Source organism: Vicia villosa, unplaced genomic scaffold, assembly GCF_029867415.1.
Source record: "Vicia villosa cultivar HV-30 ecotype Madison, WI unplaced genomic scaffold, Vvil1.0 ctg.000714F_1_1_1, whole genome shotgun sequence".
NCBI lineage: Eukaryota > Viridiplantae > Streptophyta > Magnoliopsida > Fabales > Fabaceae > Vicia > Vicia villosa.
This window is the reverse complement of record NW_026705320.1, coordinates 249,070-271,454: the sequence shown is the minus strand read 5'-3', so window position 1 is coordinate 271,454 and position 22,385 is coordinate 249,070. Positions and strand designations below refer to the sequence as shown.

Sequence of the window (22,385 nt, the reverse complement as noted above, 5' to 3'; positions counted from 1 at the left end):
AATGTTTTAATATTTCATCAATGAAACAAAGTTAAAGATGATTAACATACTAAAATCTACATAATAATTCATGCATAAGGATTTATTCAAAAATGAGGCATTTATTACAACAACAATAGAAGAATATTGTAATTGAGACAAGCTGGTCTACAGTAGTGAATCCTAATTGAGACCGCTTCCTCAAACAATGTATATCTTAAAAACTGCAATTGCAGTTGCACCAACAATATTCAGTGTTGTCGATGGCCATGGAGGTCCATGGTGGAGAACCAAAATCCAACCATTCCAGCTGCATTGTGGCGCCGTCATAGTGGATCGGGACTTAGTTACCTTTCTTGTGAATGAATTATTAATAGCTGAACTGTAGCGTTCTTTCTGTTTAATGTACTTGTTACGATCACAATCAAGACACTCGAAAGCAAGGTTTACCATATTTGTATCCTTATTGCTTGTTACTTTTAATAACCTACACATTAATTTGAACAAAATTGATAAAAAAAACTATATATTATAATAAAAAGACATGTTTGATTCAATTAAATTACCTAACAATGTTTGGATGATTCGATTCTTTTAGAAAGGAGACCTCTTTAATGATGCAACCAGAAATAACATTGGAAGTGTTAGCTATCGAGATTTGTTTGACGGCCACAATGTTGTTATATTTGAGGAAAAGGTATTGAGAAACCCATGGTGTGGTAGAATTTTTTGTTTTGAGGTGAATAACATTTGTATCCCTTTTGGTGAGGAGAGTAACCGAGGAATATACATTTAATGGATTTCGGGTCAAGTTTACTGCGTTAGAGATCAAGATTATGGATAAAGATTGTGCATCCAAATATTTTCAAAGGAATAGATGTAAGGATAGGATTGGTTGGGTATAAGTTTTGGAGAGTGGAGTAAGGCGTTTGAAATTTAAGGATCTGGGAAGGCATTATGTTTATTAGATAGGTTGCAAAGAGGACAGCTTCTCCCCAAAAATGGTTAAGTACATTTGTAGTTAGCATGAGAGATCGGGTTACTTCTAGGAGGTGTCTATTCTTTCTCTCGGAAACCCCATTCTACTGAGGTGTAACCACACATGAGGTTTGGTTTATTATTCCATGTTACATAAAGTATGAGCTTAGTGCAGAATTATAGTACTCACGACCATTATCACTCCCTAGCACTCTAATTTTGCTTTGAAATTGTGTTTGCACCATGGTATGGAAACATTCAAATATCCTACCAACTTTTGATTTGTCTTTCATAAGGTAGACCCAAGTGATCAATGTGTGGTCATCAATAAAGGTGACAAACCATCTTGATCCAGTTACATTTCTAACCCACGATGGTCCCCATACATCATTATGAATAACATAAAAAGGTTGGGAAGGTTTATAGGATTGAGGTGGGTGGGGGTTGCGTGTATGTTTGGAGACTTGACAAATTTCACATTGAAACAACTTCTGATTTTTATTGAATAGTTTAGGAAGCATTTTTTCCAAGTACATAAAATTTGGGTGGCCTAGTCTATAGTGCCACAACATTGCATAATTTTCACTACATGCAGAAACTATAGCGCAAGAGGTTGCCTCGGATTCTGGCTTAGATGCTTCAGCCTGAAGGATATAGAGTCCAACACATTCTTTAGCATTGCCAATCGTCCTCCCCAAATCCAAAATCTGAAATTCACACAGGTTAGAATTTAGTGGTACACTTCAAATCCTTTGTAAGTTTACTAATGGACAACAAGTTACAATCAAGTTTAGCCATATACAGTACTGAACTAAGAGCAATATTTTGTGAAAGAATGGCTGAACCTTTACCTATGACCTTAGAAAGGGTACCATCAACAATTCAAACAATCGAATCATTTTGACATGGAGAGTAGCTATCAAAGACAGCCAAATCTCCAATCATGTGATCATATGCTCCTAAGTCAGTAATCCATGATTTTTGTTTCCCCTGCTACTGTTTAGAGCATGCAAAAAATTACCTCTTTGTGCCACAGTAGCTGTACCAATTTTTTGTTGAAGCATTTTTTATAAGGCTTCCATTTGCTCCTTGTTGAATGGTGATGAGTGAGAATTTACCTCAGTTGTGTTCCCTCTGTTGTCCCGATTTTTGGTCCATTTTAGCTCTAATGGCTTTCCATGAATGATCTAGCACGTGTCCTTGGTATGATCCAGTTTCTTGCAATGGTCACACCAAGGCCGAGTTTTCTTTTGGAAAGACCATTGATCTCCCATTGCTGCCATTGCAGATCCTTCTATAGATGGGTTTCACTGGATTTTCCAAGCGTCACTTTTATCCTGCTCTCCTCTCTTCGTATTTCCGAGAATTCTTCTCGAATCATAACCATTTGATTATGCTTTGTCAAGCCATTGCAAAACTGTGGTATAAATAGATTTATCATCTATTATTGTCATTTCCATATTTAGGTAGCAGCAATTATAGAAAATTATTTCTCTGTTTATTAACAAATTAGTGTACTGTATTCTATTTATACCTCAAAATGTAACAGTTCAAATATCAATGAAATATACAACATATTTCTGTATGATATCAGAGCCTCGTTTAAGATCCAGTGGGCCACCTATTATGGTTTCCGCTATCGGGTCACCCTACATTTATTTCCATGCTCCAGTTGTCTAATCATGGGCGTGAGGGGATGTGTTAAGAGTCCCACATCAGACAATAAATGGCCTAAACATGTGCTTATACTTGGGGCAATCATCACCCTACTAGCCGGTTTTGTAGGATTGAGTTAGGTCAAACCACATTTCTTAACACTATTTAAGGAGACTATCACCTCATCATTGGGTGTGTGCGCTAGGATTGAATTTTTGTGGTAGTGTTTTTGTTGAGTCTTTTGTTTATTGTTAGTTGTATACCACACTAGTGATTTCATTCATATCATAAGGCTTAGTGTTGGTTTGTTTTATTTGAGTTGTAATTCAATATTCTCTAAGTTGGGATTAGTGATTGAAGAAAGTGAGAAGGGGTTCTCATAGGGGGTCCTAAATAGAAAGACACTATGGTAGAATTAAGAAAAGAGACATTGAATAAAGGGCTTGTTCATCTAACACACTTGGTACTAATTTTATAGAAGAGTAATTTTCCTTTCTTGAGTTGGATGGTCGCCCAGATGTAGCTGTGATTTGCACTAAACTGAGTTACCAATCTATTGTGTTCTTTACTGTTCTTACTTTGAAATATTGTTGTTGTCATATTATATTTTTTATGGTCGGACAAGTTGTTCCATACATCTGGTCTAACATCAATCCCTTAAGAAACAAAATCTCGCACAAGATAATGGCACGCTTGGTGTTATCCATCATTTCAGTCTTCTCTGCTTATGTTAAACATGCTGACACACCTTTCAATGTTTCAATGCACTTCTCTTTCGTTAAGAATGCTTACATCTTCAGTTTTCACAATTCAAAATCGTTGTCTTCGAAAAACTTCTTAATCTTTCATTTATCCATGATACTTACACTACAACAAATATAATCTTTAGCAGCACCCCTACGAGAGCGCTTTTAGGAAAAAGCGCTCTTATAGATTTCGCTAAAAACAAAAAAAAAAACAAGGGAAAAAAGCGCTGGTAAATGGTGGGGGTACGAGAGCGCTTTCTAGAAAGCGCTGGTAAAGGGTGGGGGTACGAGAGCGCTTTCAAAAAGCGCTGGTAAGGGGGGGGGTACGAGAGCGCTTTCAAAAAGCGCTGGTAAAGGGGGGGGGGTACGAAAGCGCTTTTATTCAAAAAGCGCTGGTGTAGAAGGGGATACAAAGGCGCTTTTGAAAAGCGCTCTAGTAGCTAATTTAAAATTAAAATTTCTAAAACAAAATTAACAAAACACGCTATTTGCCTTCAGTACTATTCTTCTCTAAGCTAACGAAACCCATATCTCCCTTCACTCTGCTACTGTTCTCACGCGAAATCGCCGCCGTAGAACCCTACGTTCATCTCCTTTTCTTCACTGCAACCACATTCATCCTACAATCATCTTCTTCTCTTCGCCACCGTAGCTCAGCAACAAAGTTCACACGCGAAGATAACAAATCTTGTTTGCCACCGTATCTTCCCATATCTTCCCATTCTTCCCATTCTGCATAGCTGAGTTCGAATCGATTTTGATTTTCACATCAGGTATCTTTGATTTTGATTCTGCATAGCTGGGTTTTATATATGCTCGACTTTGATTTTGAATAAAGTCATTGCAATTGGCATTAGGGTTTGTTTAATCAGCAAAGGTGTTATCAGTCATTGCAATTGGCGTTAGGGTTTGTCAAATAGCAATGGTACAGAGCTATAGTGTTGCGAAATTTGAACTGCACATTGTTGCTTTCTGATACGGATGATTGTTATTTGTCACATTTAATTTGCAGTAGAAAAATAAGCTTCTATTACTTGTCACATTTGCAGTAGAAAATATATAAAAGAAATAGAGGAGAAATATAAAACCCACCAAAGCATATATTAAGCAGCCAGTGTTTTTACTTATTCTATGTGGACTTTACTTTTCTAATTCATAATATGCTCTTGTAGAATTTGTTAGATAATTTTAGATGATGAGTTGTCATATTAACTTGGAATATACTTGAGAGTTGAGAGATATACAAAAGAAAGGGATATAATCTTAACTTTCTTTATGCATTCATTATGCTGAAGTTATCAAAAGTAAATAATTTAATTAAAAAGTTTACCAAAAAGAAAAATATCACAAACAAGTAGAGTTGAATATCAATAAAAAAGAAGAGTTAGAAGTGAAAAACAATAGTTACCAACTTATCTGCCTTGGATGTGTCATACTGGTTTCATTGGTTTTAACCATTTGATATAGGTACATGTGGTCTCCCTTATTGTTTTACTTTTGTGTTGCAAATGTTAGGAGTTCCTAAATAGTTTATTCAGCAAATTCCTAAATTGTTGAATTTGGCTTATTAGTAAATTTCTTTCTCAAATTACTGGTATTATGATGAATTTTGTAGTATAGAAACTAACTTTAATATCTTCAATTTAGATTGGGGTTTTTTTGATATTGTGTTAGTAGTGGTGTATTTAACTGCATCGTGTGTGTTTAATTTTACAGTTACTTTGAAGGCTCTGGTTTCTACTTGTACAACGCCGATTCAAACCTACCCGTCTCCCACATCAAGTCCAACTCAGGTTACTAGCCCTTTCTTCTTGCTCATAGTTTGTTGTTTTCTGCTTATAGTTTATTGTTTATGGTTCTATTTAATTTCAATTTAGTGTCTCTCAACCATTTTTTTGGTTTGTGGACTTATATGAAAGCTATAGGATCTCATTAGGTATTGCTTAAGTGTTGCTTATTCACAGTAGTATATTTTTGTACTATAGTTGCATAACATTATATTTCAAGACTTGAGTGGTTTGACAAGATTTATTTCTATTATTCACACTTTAAAAGTTCTAAAGATCTTAAGACGGATATTTGCAAAGAAATCTAGTTGAATTTGCCATGTTAGAATTTCCCCTAGTTTTTGTGTTTGCCTTTGCTATGCTAATCTACTATTGTTTCGTGTGTAGTGATGTATTTGTTAGTAGTGGTGTATTTAACTGCGTCGTGTGTGTTTAATTTTACAGTTACTTTGAATCCTCTGGTTTCTACTTGTACAACGCCGATTCAAACCTACCCGTCTCCCACATCAAGTCTAACTCAGGTTACTATCCCTTTCTTCTTGCTTATAGTTTGTTGTTTTCTGCTTGTAGTTTATTGTTTATGGTTCTATTTAATTTCAATTTAGTGTCTCTCAATCCATTTTTTGGTTTGTGGACTTATATTACCTTGAAATAAGGTAATGTCTTCTTTAAGAAATCGGGTATTCTAATTAGTTTCAACTGTCAAAGAAAACTTCCCGAGGTAATTATAAATTTCTTTTCCTTACAAATTGTTCTATTTTATTAACGATAATGACTTTATATTTACTATTGGTTTAGGGCATTTCTTCTTGCCAACTATACTTATCGGCACCGTATTATCGCCTAGTTGGCAAGGGAAAAGTGCACAATACTGTGGGAGATTTACTTCACCATAGACCGCTCCCAGATGGACACCTGAAAGTATCAATTGATGTTGTATTAGATCATGATGCGGTGCTACCGGTACCTGACATGGTCTCAGAGACAACATTGATGCGAGATGCAATAGGGTCATTTGTTGCATGGCCCTCAGAGCTCATTATCATTGATGATGAGGTATATTCAAAACCATTATGAATCATTTAGTTGTCGAATATTGTCAATTTTGTACCGTTACGTTAATTATTTTTTACATTTTAATTTTAGACTGCTCCTACAAAACCCGCAATTAAGGGCAAGGGGATTTTACAGGAGGAGGAGTCTGTTGCATCACTAAAAGAGGTACATTTAAGGTGTTAATATATAATTTGAATCTAAATTGCATGATTTTATATTTTATCGATCGTTATATGATTTTTAGGCATCTGTTCGGGGGTCACAACAAGTGACACAGGACGTTCGTAGCGTACCACCTAAGGGTCCTCCGAAGCAAGCGGCAAAAAAAGGTGGTGCTTTTGTGCCTCGATACCGGACAACGCTCGGAACCCTTGTTGATATGTCCGATTTGAAGGAAGGTGCTCTCCGTCAAATCAAAATGGATGAAGGTATCTTTGGTGTTGAATTCATGTCACCTATTGCAATAGATGACTTGGAAGAGATTTTTACGCAAGAACAACTAGGCGTGTCTAATATGCACTCGTACAACTAGGCGTGTCTAATTACTTGTAAACAATACAATTTTTCTCCATGGTGGATGGAATAACTAAATATAATTAATAAGAATTATCTAAATTTCAAACACACCCCATTAGTTTTTAGAATAGAATACTATAAGTATTTTATAATATTTTTATATTAATTTAGAATATTATAAATATCTTATAATATATTTTGTATTAATTTAGAGGATCATGAAATTCTGGCGTAACAGATCTAGATGTCGTGAAGGATGCCGAGACATGTGATTTGTCAAGAAACATCATCAAGGTATATACACAGAATCATGTTAAATTGAAAAGTAAATGACACCAGAAATTATTGACCCAGTTCGGTGAAATCACACCTACTCTGAGGGCATACCAAGCCAGGAATAAAGTCCACTATCAGCAATATTAATTCGGAGCTAAACTAGTCCCAAGCTTACAACCCCTCACTTAATCATACCCAATGACCCTTCTACCTAGGTCCTCCTTAGATATGGAATATCCCCATCTCACTTCCAATCATCGCAATGATTTTGTACAGTTCTCCAGTCCTAGAGCTGTAGCAACGACTCAAAATCCAACTCGTTCTAATCCCACATAGTCAAACAGTTTGGAAGACATACTTCCATGATAATCCCTAGCCAAGACTCTTGATTATGACCTCGAACTTGGAGTTACTTCAAAGCTTCCTCCAAGAACAATACTCCTCTTGCCTACAGGCTTCGAGGATCACATAGGTAACCTTCCCACAGGCAGGGAGGTTTACCTTGACAAACCCTAAAGATTACATATTTTCTATTCGGTGGTTGTCTTCTTTTTCTAGGTTACAAAGTCTTCTATTTATAACTTATACCCAACTGGACTTAGGCCTTCAATCACAACATATTTGATGTTATAGTATTGTAGTATCTCTGCTAAAATCAAGGTTTTCAATCTGTTAGTTTTTGAGAATATCTCTATAATTAGAAACTATATAATCTTCAAATATTTTGATTTGATTCTTCTGAATGATTCCTCAAATCTTCTTATTGATTCTTCAGACCTGTTAAATAATATATCACGTCTTTATTTGATTTGCACAATATCCCTGAATATTCTGCATTCTTCTGTAATAATTAAATCACATGGACTTAATTAGAACTCTTTTCTTCAGCTCGGGCATGATATCGTAACATCCCATGTGACATGTTATTCCAGATGTTGAATTACTCAAACATAACATGTTCTATCATTTCAGTGGGACTCTTTGTTGTGTCTGTTGTTCTTATACATTTATACATACAAGTCCTTTTATTTGTTTTCCAAAAATTAAGCCAACCCTAAAACCAGAGAACTAACAGATCCTATAATATCTCTTTATCTCTTAGAGTATCTCTGAATTAAATATAAAATACTCCAACGTTAATGAACGGATACACGAATCGAACCGACCCAAAACTGATATTTGTGAGCCGTTCAGACTAAACTATTTTTCGACTTTATGATTTCTAACAATTTCAAAACATATTTTCTTTCATTTCACTTAAAAAAATTTAAGATATACATCTATAACTAATTTAAACATTAAAGTGTTAACTTTGAAAATTCACCCTCTCTCCACCGTAACAACAGTCATGTCTAAACTTTATTCATCATTTCACAAGTTATTATTCATCATTTCACTAGTTATCTCTACTTTATCGACTAAACAATCTTAATCAATAAAAACTTCTCAATTCTCTATTTAGAACCGAATCACTAAGCATAAATAACCAGCTAAAAGATTTGAAATGTATCACATTCGAGACACCATTCAACAAAAGTAACATCAATGAACAAATTAAAGAAAACAGATCGAATACAAACCGATTGATCGAGACTCGAGAGTATATTCTGCTGTCATGTTAATATATTAAATATTACAGCTGCTGCAAAACATGCATGATATAGCCACTAACTTGTGTACCTGACCAACCCTTTCTAATTTATAATATCTCTGCTTTTAATTATAACTTGATGACGTGGAAAGTAAATAAATCTACACGATAATTGGATTTTTCGATTAATTAATAACTCTAGCAGACAGTAATGTAATAGCCATCAAAGATAGAACTAGAAGGTAATTGAATTCAAATACTAAGAAATTTATTATAAGAAAAATGTAAATGACAGTCGTTCAAAAGTGATAGGCTGCTATGGATGTGGAAAATATATCTCAAGAGCTTTTTTCTTAATTTTTTTTAAAATAAAATTTAAATTTAGATTATCAAACTTCATTTTAGATAGTCTAAGAAGCACTACAAACTACAAGAAAATTACATAGAATCAGGAACGGATCCACACATTACATATAGGTGGAATTAAACTAAAAAAACTACAAACTAAATTATATTGAAAGTAATATTATTTTTAATGTATAAATTACAATAAAAATAATATACCATCCATTTCTTAAAAATGACTAAAATAACATCATGCTTATTGCAAATTTCCATAACCTTAAATATAAGTTTTTTCCATTCATCATTCCTCATTTCTTGAAATTCTTGTTTCGTAGCATTAACAAGTGACAAAGCATTCAAAAGATTTTGATCATGCTTTTGTAATAACGCTACACTCAAATCATTTGTAAATCCTAAAATCTCAACCATCATATATAACATGAAGATAAAATCAAAAGATTGAAGCACATCTAACAAAAGCATAGTTTCACCATATTATTCAAATGATGTTTCATTCTCAACTTCTTCAAGTACCTCGATAATGGCACCATACAAAGTCATCAAAATAGTGAAGGTCCTAAAGTGGGAACCCCAACGAGTGTCACCCGCTAGCAATCGATGAATCTTGATTTAATCCATTACTAGTCTCTATCTGGCCCTCTTCAATAAATTTAGCAAATTGAGTTACTTGTTTGTCCCGAAGCAATTCCTGTCTCTTGTTAGAAAATCATATGAAATTAACAACCATATTGGCCTTACACAAAAACACCACTAACATCTTTGTGAGTCTTAGCACATGCAACAAGTGCCAATTAAAGTTGATGGGTGAAACAATGCTCACAATAAACAGATGGATTCTCATTTTGGATCAAAGTTCTCAAACCACCAAACTTACCTCTCACATTGCTAGCTTTGTCATGCCTTTGCCCCCTAATGCTAGATAAACTCAAGAAATTAATAGAAAACAACTTCTCATGAGAGCGTGATCCATATTCACACAATCAACATGACTATTAAAAGAAGTAGCATGACTAGCCAATTTTTTAACATTCTTCCAATCACCAAAATCTCTCCCACAAAGTGATCCCCTCATCTTTAGAGACATTTTTAAACGAGAAAATGACAAACAAATTGCTAGGTCCTTAGATTCACTATAGTCAATCCAATCACACAAATCAAATCAATATTTTGCAAAACCGACGTCTTTGTTTACCTTGAACAGGCCAAGGTTAAATAAAATTGTGAGGAGGTTGATGACGACCTATTTTTAAATAAATTTTTCTTACCTCATTTTGGATGTCAGGACTCAGGATGATAGATTGAAATTGGAGGCCAAATTTTTGTATCTGTTTCCAACATTTCATAATCAACAACTTTGATAATCTCATTTGGATGTTGAGTTTTGGATCCTTCTAGATTAGCCGAAGAAGTAGCTTTGTCTCTAGAAAGTACCGGAAAAAATTTCTTCATCCTATAAAGAGAATAATGAAACTATTTAAAAAAGTTATTCATACTAATATTATGAAGAGAATATTGAAACTAATTGATTATGAAGGAAACCATTTAGGATAAATTGAGAAAATTGAATTTTTTAACAAATTGGGGTTTAAGGGTTCAGCCGGAAAAAAAAAAGAAGTAAAATGAGGGGAAATTAAAATAATCGCCTTACCTTAGATTTTCAATCACCCACAGATAGATGTATCCAAGTCTGATAGAAAAATTGGAGAAAATGAGGGATTAACAATGAGAGGGAGAGTGAAATGGGTTAGTGCGTTAGTGGTTACTCATTAATGTAGCAATGTTATGTGAGAGAGAATTAATAATTTTATTTTTTTCTTTTACAGCTAAATCTCTCTCTTTGTTTCCATGTATGCACCACTTCTTTGACAATCCAACAAAATTAATCATCATTTCTGTTATAGCCAAAATAAGATCTCTGAATAGCTATGACCAAATGTAACTTAAAAGTTTAACCACAAACTTTGTCCAACAATTAGTCTCGTGAAATAAATTTATTTCCACACATAAAATATATTTGATCATCTCTTTTCTTAGCGGTTTATTTGATATCATTTGGTAGGTTCGACGATATTAGATTTAGGAGGGTTGTCTCAAGTTTTTGGAGGCCACGTGAAAGCACTACTACAAAATACACCTAATGTAATGTGTTATTACCATGGCTATTAAATTAACTAAGGTAAAAGCGCTTTTTTAGGCATGTTTTTTTTATTTCTTTTACTATAATATTTTTCACTACGGTCCTTAGTAATAATCGTAGTGATATGTTCAGGCTTACAGGCTTCAATTCTCAACACCACCAGTATTCCTTTTTTTTTATTTCCAATATAGGTGTTTCACTTATAATATTTATATTTATATTTAAAATAAAATACATTCCATCACGGTCTAAAGTAGCAAACGTTGTGAAAATTACCTACATTTTATCACGCTTGTTTTAAGTAACCGTGGTTAAAAGTGTAACATATATTTAAACAAAAGTTCGCTCTTTCAGGAAAGAACAACAGTCTCTCTCAAAAGAAAACCTTAACACTCTCACACACCTTTTCCTTATGCCATGAACGACCTATACCACTTCTTCACAAAACTCAAACATATATTCTTCATCTCTTATGGATCAAGAAAATGTGATACACAAACTCATTTCTTTCACTTCCTCTTCACATTTCAGGTACGTGATATTTTTCCACATTTTATGTTATCGTTGATTTTGCTATTGTTGTTATATGTTATGTTGTTTAAGGTATGTTGTTGATAAAAGTTGTATGATGTTTATGATATAGTTTTTGTTGATATATGTTGTATGTTATTTAAGGTATGTTTTTTTGATAAAAGTTGTATGTTGATGATGATTTTATGTTTGTTAATATATGTTGTATGTTGTTTAAGGTATGTTGTTGTTGATAAAAGTTGTATGTTGTTGATGATTTAGTTTTTGTTGATATATATTGTAAGTTGTTTAAAGTATATTTTGGATGATAAAAGTTTATATGTTTTGTATTTTGTTTAAGGTATATTGTTGTTGATAAAAGGTGTATGTTGTTGTTGATATATGTTATATTTTGTTGATGATGATTTATATGTTGTTGTTTTTTAATGATCGATATACCTTGTATATTGCAGCTTTCACTATGTTAAACCAGCATGTCCTGTAAGATGAGTTTATTATGTCGTATGTGGTATGAGTGTTTTACCAACCTGTCACTAACTAAACAACCTTTCTAATTGAATTAGAAATTTATAATTTAAAAAAATTAAGTTACGTTAGAAAACAACTTGCATTGATCAATGTGTTTTCATCTTTCTTCCTTCAATTCTACGTATCTCCTTCTTTGAGAGTTAGAATTTAGTTTAATACTTGTAATTCCTCAATCACCACTTCCTTCTTTACTAGTTCAATGAACTAGTGGAAAATAAAGTGTTGGTTGAAGAGTTACAAGCATTGAACATAATTTTAACACTAAAAAAATGAAATATAGAAAATGAAAGGAATATAACTAGGAAAACATTGAATATTGTAACTTGTTATTCTAATATAACTTAATTTTTCAATTTATTATTTTCTATATCAGATTGAAATGTTATATGTTTAGTGAATAGTTGGTGAAATAAGCATTCCATGTATGTTATAATAAACTTAAATGAACATATCACCGCTGATGAAAGATAAAATTGTAGTAAAAAGTTGTGCATTGAGTCTTTCACTACGGTTTGAAAAAACAACCTTAGTGACAGTTGAGAAAACAACCAAAATGTTGTCTTGAAAATCCAATCTCTGACCTCTACCTTTTACTAAGGTTATCATAATAAATTATGGTGATAAGTAAAGCGCTAATGTGTTTTTACCATGGGTTCCTGTCCGTGATGGTAAAAATCATTCTTACAATCCCACCATACTGTTGTAAATGTGCCTTACAACCTTTGTTGATGAAGAGAAAGAAAACATATGTTGGAGATTGTGTTTACCGCAAAAATTAGAAGTTTTAGAAAGTCGGACAAAAAGTTTAAAAATAGAAAACGGGGGAAAACGGTCAGTAAATAGTGTCGCCCCGTACGGATGAATAGTGATTTTAGGTTTTCAGGCTTTTTCGACAATTTTCCGTTTTGCATGTTTTGGGCTCTTTCGGTTCAGTCCATGAATCCATGTATAATTAAATTGTGATTTTGGGCTTTTTTTTTTTAGTTGGGTATTTTCTATTATAAATATCTCTCTCTTATAAGCTTGCAGGTGTGATAATCTTAGAGCTTACAACAACAATGGAGAGCAAGAGTTTAAAGGAATAGCATAGGGTTTTGGCTATTCTCAAGGGAAACTTTAGAAAGACAAGGGTTTTGGTAAACCTTGGGATTTATCTAAGAGAATTGGAGAATTGGAAAACACTTGTTTACACCTTGGATTAGGGTTATTCATATATTGAAGGTTGAAGAGGTTCGGAAACTTTAAGGATGTCATTCTTTATGGTAAGGAAGGTACCATTACTTTAGATGAAGTCCAGACGACGGTGAAATCCAAAGAAATGTCAAAGTCGAAAGATTTGAAAATTGAAGATAGTAGTGAAGGCTTAAATGTGTCAAGAAGAGGAGGTAAGCGTAAAGGGATATCCAAATCAAAGTGGTCTTACAATTCAAAGGTAAAATGTTTTAATTGTCAGAATCAGTCAATTAAAAGGGAATATCCTGAGATAAAGGTCAATGAAGATTTTGTTCAAGTTGTAGTTTCCTTGGATGAGGAAAGTTATGAGGATGTCGATGCACTAGTAGTATCGAGTTTGGAAACTAAAGATAATTAGTTCATTGACTTAGGTTGCTCTTGTGAAGTTAAGACTCTCAATCCAATGTGTTTTGATGAAGACAAAATAAATATCAAATAATCATATCAAAAAGTATGGAAAAAGATCCAAAAACAATGTATCAATTCAAGTGTCCAAGTCTTATCATGAGCAAAAGCTAGCACCAAATTATTCAAGATTAAAGTTGAAGACTGAGCATGGATCTTGATTGATAGAAGTACAAGCATGCAATTATATTGATAATTTTAGTGCTCAAATTATTCTCCAAAAAAATCACTTGCATGCATTGGTCATTTGTGTTCAAAATCACTTTCAAATATATTTTTTAATCATATTTGAACCATGTTAAATCTCTTTTAAATTTAATTTTTTATTATATTTGAACCATGTTAAATCACTTTCAAATATAATCTATTGACTTGAATAAATCAATAGATGTTGCATTAGGTTGGTTCAAATATTTAAACAATTATTTAAATATTTTAATTTTTTCAAACATACCGTTTTTGGTGAACTATGGCGTTTTTAGCCGCCGTAAAAGCACAAAACCGCCACAATTTACAATGTTTTGAAACAATTTTTTTTTTATTTGAAATTTGAAAAATGCTGCGAACTTGTTAAGTCAAGTGACCGTTTTAACTGACTTAAGAAGTGCTGTACAAAATTTGAAATTATATTTTTTTATGAACCGTTGTTATTTTAAACTATTGCAAACCTTCATGAAAATGTCTTAAAATTTACCATGTTTCATAGAGGTGTTATGCACTTATAAATACATGAAATTTCATACTAAAAATCACCTCTTCCATTGCAATTTAACATCATATTTGTTCACTTAAATTTTCAAACAAGTGTTTTTGTTCTTAATATATTATAAAGAATTTTCTACATGTCTATTCATAACATTCTAGAAAATTCATATCATTCTCATAAACACTTGAACACTATATTTTCATCATAAATTGCTTGTTTGGAAGAGAAGATCATTCTTAGTGATTGATATATGTTCATCAACATTACTACTCAAATATATTTGGTTATTATTGACTTGCTATCCAGGATTGTTGGAAGCAAGGGTTTTTGATTAGTGAGAGGATTGTTCTCATAATCAATTTAGTAAATCCAAGAGGATTGTTCTTAGTGGTTGAAATCTTGTTGTCCAGGATTGTTGGAAACAAGTGAGTCATTAAGGGAGGATTGCTCTCTTAGTGTACTCAGTGAAAATCCAAGAGGATTGTTCTTGGTGTTTGGTTTGTCTTGTGTAAGTCACAAACTATAGTAAAATCTCTTTCATGTTGAAAGGGGATTGGAGTACTCTCGAATTGTGGGGGGAACCAGTATACATCATTGTGTTCTTTACTTTTCCTCTTTTATCGCTTTCATCACAAGTCTGGACCAGAAAAGAAAGAAACACATTTCCAAACTCATGCACCAAAACCATAAAAATAAGAACAAGTATTCTAAAACTGGATAAATTTTCAAATTCCTAATTCACCTGTCCCCCTCTTAGGCGCACTCTTATACTTACAATTGCCATCAGAGCAGATGGTCAATGAAGATTTTGTTCAAGCTGTAGTTTCCTTGGATGAGGAAAGTTAAGAGGATGTCGATGCACTAGTAGTGTCGAGTTTGGAAACTAAAGATATTTGGTTCATTGACTTAGGTTGCTCTTATCACAAATGTCCAAGAATAAAATACTTTGAAACTTTGAAAATGGTGCAAAGTGGAGTAGTTCGCCTTGGTGATAATAAAGCATGCAAGGTTCATGGTATTGATACGGTCAGATTTAAAATGTTTGATGATCGTGAACTTCTTATTCATAATGTGGGGGTATGTTCTAGAACTCAAGCGAAATTTATTATCTATAAGTATGTTTGATTATTTAGGCTATTGTACTAGAGTTGAACATGGAGTGTTGAAGATTTCCTGTGATGAATTGACTATTGCTAAAGAGTCTAAAATATGTGGTTTATACATTTTAGAAGGTTTAGACGTTGTTATTCATGACAAGGAAGAACCATGAGATTTGAGTTTAAGGCATCATGAATGCCTTGAGAAAATTTCAGAGGAGAAGAATGAACTTTGCAGAAATCAAGGGATATAAATGCATGTTACCGCTGAGTTGTTATTGAGTTTTTGTGGAAGGGCTAAGGATAGTGAAAACCAAGGGAGAAACCTGGTAGAAACTTTAATAGAGAAAACTCAATTTGAGGTGGAGTTTCCTAATATGGATACTAGTAGTAGTGAAGGAACGGTTATAGAGGTCTCTGAATATCATTTGACTATGATAAGGTAAGGAAGGTTATTATAGCATCTCAAAGGGAGAATTATGCTAGCCTTGAATATTATTGTTTTAATGTGGCTGAAGGACTGCAAAATAAAAGAAGAAAGTAAAAATACCCTTTTTGGTCCCTTATGTTAACCTCGGGGTTCATTTTGGTCCCTTAACTTTAAAAAGTGTCATATTGGTCCCTTAACTCTTCAAAATGTGTCATTTTAGTCCTTTTTGTCACATTAGCGACAGAAAAACTCAAAAATCGGTCGCTAAATCAGTCGTTAATATGACAAAAGGACTAAAATGACACCTTTTAAAGAGTTAAGAGACCAATATGACACTCTTTGAAGTTAAGGGACCAAAATGAACCTCGAGGTTAATATAAGGGACCAAAAAGGGTATTTTACCAAGAAGAAAAACCTTCAAGGAGGAATTCGAAAACAGGTGGAGTCAAGGGTGGTTGAAAAAACATACTTGTAGGCTTGTTAAATTACATAGGAAGAAAAGCATAATTGGAATAAGTGGATGCAAGTGGCAAGATCAAGATTCAAGGGTTGTTTGAATTTGATCAATGTTATTGATTAGAGTTTCAACTTGGTAGAGAGTAACAATGTTGTTAATTGTTAAATTGGTATCAACACAATTTAAAGTGAAGGTGGAGATTGTTGTAAATGTGCCTTAAAACCTTTCTTATGAAGAGAAAGAAAATATATTTTGGAGATTGCATTTACCGCGAAAATTGAAAGTTTTAGAAATTTGGACGAAAAAGTCGATAAATAGAAATTGGGGACAAAATCGGCCCGTGAATAGTGTCGTCTGTACGGATGAATAGTGTCGTCTATACGAATGAATAATGTCGTCTGTACAGATGAATAGTGTCGTCAGTACGGTGAATAGTGATTTTGGGTTGGGCTTTTTCGACATTTTCTAGTTTTGCATGTTTCGGGCTCTTTCGGTTCAGTCAATGTATAACTGGATTTTGATTTTGGGCTTTGTGAGTTGAGTATTTTCTATTATAAATATATATCTTTTATATGCTTGCAGGTGTGACAATCTTAGAGCTTACAGCAACAAGGGAGAGCAAGGGTTTAAAGGCAAAACCTTAGAAAGACAAGGGTTTTGGGGAAATCTTTGGAGTTATCAAAAGGAATTGAAAAATTGGGAAACACTTTTTTACACCTTAGGTTTGAGTTATTCATATATTGAAGGTTGAAGAGGTTTGGGAACACTTGGGTAGAAAATAGGGTTAATTTTTGGACGCCTTCAGAGTTGTTCTTGGAAACGTGTGCTCTCTCTTCCAAAGTAGATTGTTTGATCGAACTGGGTAAACAAACCTTCGTTTTTTCTCGCCTTATTCTGTTATATTAACTCTGTATGAATAATTATTGTTGCTACTATTCTTTGCCTCACAAATTAATATTGATTTTGTCATAATTCACAACAAAATTCACAACACCTACTTTATCACGAACCTCCACCCGTGGTAACATCCTTCACTTAACCGTGGTTAAATGTCCTTTCAGTAGTAGTGAAGTTAACTAAAGTTTAACCATACTTTCTCACGAACCTCCACCCGTGGTAACATCCTTCACCTAACTGTGGTTAAATGTCCTTTCAGTAGTAGTGAAGTTAACTAAAGTTTAACCATAGCGAAACAATGAAATGCCTTGTTTAAGCAAAATTTAATTATGATAATATTTCTTTCAGGTCTTATTTAACCACAGTTTTACTATGACAAATTTTAGACTCTGCACGATATTTTGTCTTACACACCGTCAAAATGACTTCGATATTTAGCAATACCAAATTTCCCAACAATTAATTTAACGTTATTTAGTTTTTTTATTTATTACCTTGACAATATCAGCGACATCTTAATGAAATAAAAACAAAAAATTAAAATAACATAATTTAACATTATCCTAAAATTTCTTTTAAAATTTCTTATAAAAAAATCATTTCGAAAAATACTGTGCATGACGGGTCAAGATCCTCTCCATTTTTTATCTTCTTTATTTTTTTTATTATCAAAGTTTTAGAAATATAAATGTAATAATATGAAATTTCATGAGCTCATTTATTTTTTATACACATAAAACTTTTTTAAACTATAATAATGGAGAAGAAAAATAAAGAGAAAAATAGAGAGGATCCCAACCCACAAAATTGAAAATTGAAAAGTCATAAAATTATTAAAAAGTAGATTAAAAATTGCTCTTAAAATTGAAAGAAATTGAAATATGACACTAGAACTACAACTAATTTCGGCATTAATTCAGATAGTCTAGTGACAAAGACAAACAACTAATTTAATACCAAAATGACATTTTCAATTTTTGTGTTTTTCTTATTTAATCATGTAAACATTTTGTTGTTGTATACATAAAATAAGTTTAATTGGTCAGTGGGAAAGAAGCAAGTAATATATAATATATATGAACAATCCAAAAGTCAGCTATGCCTATATACATAGTTTTATGCAATAAAAAAACATGAAACTAAACAAAATAAAAATAATTATAACAAAACAACAAAGTGAGAGTTGTAGGGTCTATATAGCTATTTGAAAGAGACAATATCTAGAAATTTTTAGAGTGGTGAAAAGAGATGGATGCAGTCTTTGTGTAATGGATCTCGTGGTATGACTCAACCTTTGTCAACGGTTTTGTTATGTTACTAAATATTGGACTGACTATAAAAATCAATGGAATTGAATCAGTCTTCTGGTTTTGGAAACCCTCAAAAGTGGTTTCATCAAAACTTGCAACTTTCTTTTCCATTATATATACATCAAAATTAAGCATAACATCAACATTCATTAATCAACCTTCTTTCTCAATTTCTCACTTTCTCTATATTATTCTCAACCAAGGTATTGGGAATATCTCTATTCATTTATAGCATATTAATATACCTTTTTTTGAGTCAATAGTATGTGCACTTATTGTAGAAGAATTGCATAAAATTAAACATATCTTTTATCTCATGTTATTTGCATGCATGTATATTTTTGTCAATGAACTCGGTTTTCTGATATTATAAAATTAGAAAGTCGAGTTCATATTCTAAGAACATATGTAAAATAAATTCAATATTTTATTTAAAAAAATATTGAAAATTTGTATGTCTATTCTTCAAATTATTTTAATAAAGCTTCTTTCTTAAAAATAAGTGTCGGAATTTTACACATATGTTCTTTGTTATCTATCATCGTTTCGATCAGTAGTTTTGATATATCTTATTTATTTCAGAAGTTACTTTAATTACCGTATTGTATGCCAATGTCTCCGGCGATGGCAATTAGTGATGAAAAGAGTGAAGATGATCATACAATAGAAAGTGAATATCATAAAGGAGTGAAGAATTTGTATGAAAAAGGTTATCTTCACAAAGTTCCAAAGAAATATATATTTCCAGCCTCAGAAAGACCCACCACTAGTACGAATGATTCCAATTGTCCCAAGGAAAATCTTCAGCTACCTATCATTGATTTTGCTGATCTTATTGGTCCAAATAGGCCACAAGCTCTTCAATGCTTAGCCAATGCTTGTGAACAATATGGATTTTTCCAGGTACAAAATTCATAGCCAATTGTGTGTGATCAAAACCTCGTGAAGTTACGTCGTCGTCAGTTACATTGATAGTTGTTACATTAAAATCAGACAATTTAAATATCAAGTTTGATATAAGAATTGTCTGATTTTGATCAAACAACCATCAATGAATTGACTGAGTGACAACGTGAGATTCAGATTGAGATATTATAATAACTATATCATTTTATAATTCTATCACTAATAATTCACTATTTTTTTAATGAAATAGTCCAACAATAAAATAATTAGAAAAGATAATACAAATCTTCATGCATGTTGAAGTATATATTTTCTTGAATGTGACATCAATTGAAAGATATTACATTTTATTGATGCAGCTAGTGAATCATTCCATATCAGATGATATAACAAGGTGCATGATAGATGTGATAGCAAGGTTCTTTGATCTTCCATTTGAGGAGAGAGCTAAGTACATGACAACTGATATGAGAGCAGCTGTGAGATATGGAACCAGTTTCAGTCAAACAAAAGACTCTGTGTTTTGTTGGAGAGATTTCTTAAAACTCATTTGTAATCCTTTGCCTGATTTTCTTCTTCATTGGCCTTCTTCTCCAACGGATTTTCAGTAAGTGTTTCGAAAAAAGTTCATCTGATTTTTATATAGCTCAGATACATCAATTATTTAATAAATTTTCAAAGAGAATATTTATTAATAATTGTGACCAGAGAGAGTATTATTTGCCTAATCTCTAAATCGAATAATTTTTATTTATTTTCACTTACAAAATGTGTGATGTGAGTGTATTTTTTAATTTATTATTATTATTTTCGACAGAGAAGTGGTTGCCACCTATGCAAAAGAAACCAAATACCTGTTCATGACAATAATGGAAGCTATCCTAGAAAGTTTAGGAATTGTGGAAGCCAACCATGAAGAGATGACAAAAGAAAAGGACAATAATGATAATAATAATAATAATATTATGAATGAATTGGACAATGGTAGCCAAATGTTGGTGACCAATTTCTATCCACCATGTCCTGAACCAGACCTAACTCTAGGAATGCACCCTCATTCTGATTATGGCTTCCTCACATTACTTCTTCAAGATGAAGTGGAGGGTTTGCAAATTCAAGTTCAAGACAAATGGCTCACTGTTCAACCTATTCCCAATGCTTTCGTCATCAACATTGGCGACCATTTAGAGGTAATATGTTCATCTATAAATCAGATATTTTTTGTGTGCAACTGTACAAAATAGTCTTTTTATAATTTGTCTGGTGCTAATATTTTTTTGTGATGTATTTATTTTCAGATATTTAGCAACGGAAAATACAAGAGTGTATTACATAGGGTTTTGGTGAATGAAGTTAAGAGTAGAATATCTATCGCTTCGCTACATAGTCTTCCCTTTAACTGCACTGTAAAACCGTCGCCAAAACTCATTGATGAAGAGAATCCAAAGCGTTATATGGACACAGATTTTGGTAGTTTTCTTGCGTATGTGTCCACCAGAGAAACCAAGAAAAAGGATTTCCTAGAGTCAAGAAAATTGACAAATTCATAATTATTAAACAAATTAATTAGAAAAGGAACAAGAGCTATAGCCTGTAGGTAATTTGACATTGAAGTGATCAAGAGCAACAAAAAGATACAATTTGTCACCAAACACCCATGTATTATATATTTTGAGTCATGCTATTTATTACTAAGTCTTTTGGAAACAAAGTACCAGAATCAATGGTTAAAGAATAATAAATATGGTTTTTTATTTTATTTTTTGGAAATCAGAAGAGTAGTGGTAGTTAAGAGAGGTGGGGATTTGTTCCTTGTAATTCTTAGTTTTACAGTTCGTAAAACTAAGCATTTCTATTTTATTGTTACTGTATTCATGATCTTTCTAGCTTGTTTCATCGTGTGAAAATTATATTCTTTTTGAAAAAAGGATTGAAAAATGTAATTTGTAATATGTTGAAGGGTTTGTTTTTTTTATTCAAGCATCCACCATTGATCATAGTTGATTTTCACGGATGCAATAATATTGTGTTCAAATGATCTAAAATTAAAAAAAAAAAAAAAAAAACACTCATCATCCACGTGGTTTTCACGCCACAAACAACAATATTATGTCACAAACTATAAATTAGCGACGTGAACGAACACGCCACAGGAGTGTATGTGGCAACTTGGTGCCACGTAAAAATTATGTCACAAATTTGTCACGTGATATTCACGTCACTAATACGTACATAGGAATAGGTGCAGAAACCACCACCACCATGTTTCATCTTCTTCATACATTCATCACCATTTTAACGCAACAACAAAATCAAATGTGATCAAGCACTACTACAAAAAGTGTGAATACAAGATCACACTCACAAAGATGTTTTTGATTCATGGCAAACTCAACAAGCATACAAGCAACAAGATACAAGCAGAAGAACTCAAAGAAAAGCAAGCATTGGTCACTCATAACAGAGCAGGTCGACCTACTATGAATACAGGTCGACTCAACACAAGCAAAATAAGAGGAACTCAGAAAAACAGCAGTCAGGTCGACCTACTCCCAACACAGGTCGACCTAAAATGAAGAAATTTACATATCATTCTGCTAGGTCGACCTACACAACAACTAGGTCGACCTAATCTGAGGAAATGTCCCCAAAACGCATCTGAAGTGGATTCTGGTCGACCTACTTCTTTAACAGGTCGACCTAACTGGGAACAAATGACATCCAAAGGATATGCAGCTCTGTTAGGTCGACCTAAGCACCACAAGAGGTCGACCTATCTGATCAAAAATGCCAAAAT

General features: G+C 32.9%; 1 protein-coding gene across 1 annotated transcript; it reads left to right on the top strand.

The window, feature by feature from the left end:
- The first annotated feature begins 18,752 nt into the window (after nt 1–18,752).
- Nucleotides 18,753–21,546, top strand: LOC131630658 (probable 2-oxoglutarate-dependent dioxygenase SLC1). Its single transcript, XM_058901419.1, has 5 exons — nt 18,753–18,885; nt 19,265–19,585; nt 19,948–20,195; nt 20,406–20,778; nt 20,887–21,546. The coding sequence occupies exons 2-5, from the start codon at nt 19,289–19,291 to the stop codon at nt 21,136–21,138; spliced, it is 1,170 nt and encodes a 389-aa protein (XP_058757402.1). The 5' UTR covers nt 18,753–18,885; nt 19,265–19,288; the 3' UTR covers nt 21,139–21,546.
- The last annotated feature ends 839 nt before the right edge of the window (nt 21,547–22,385 follow it).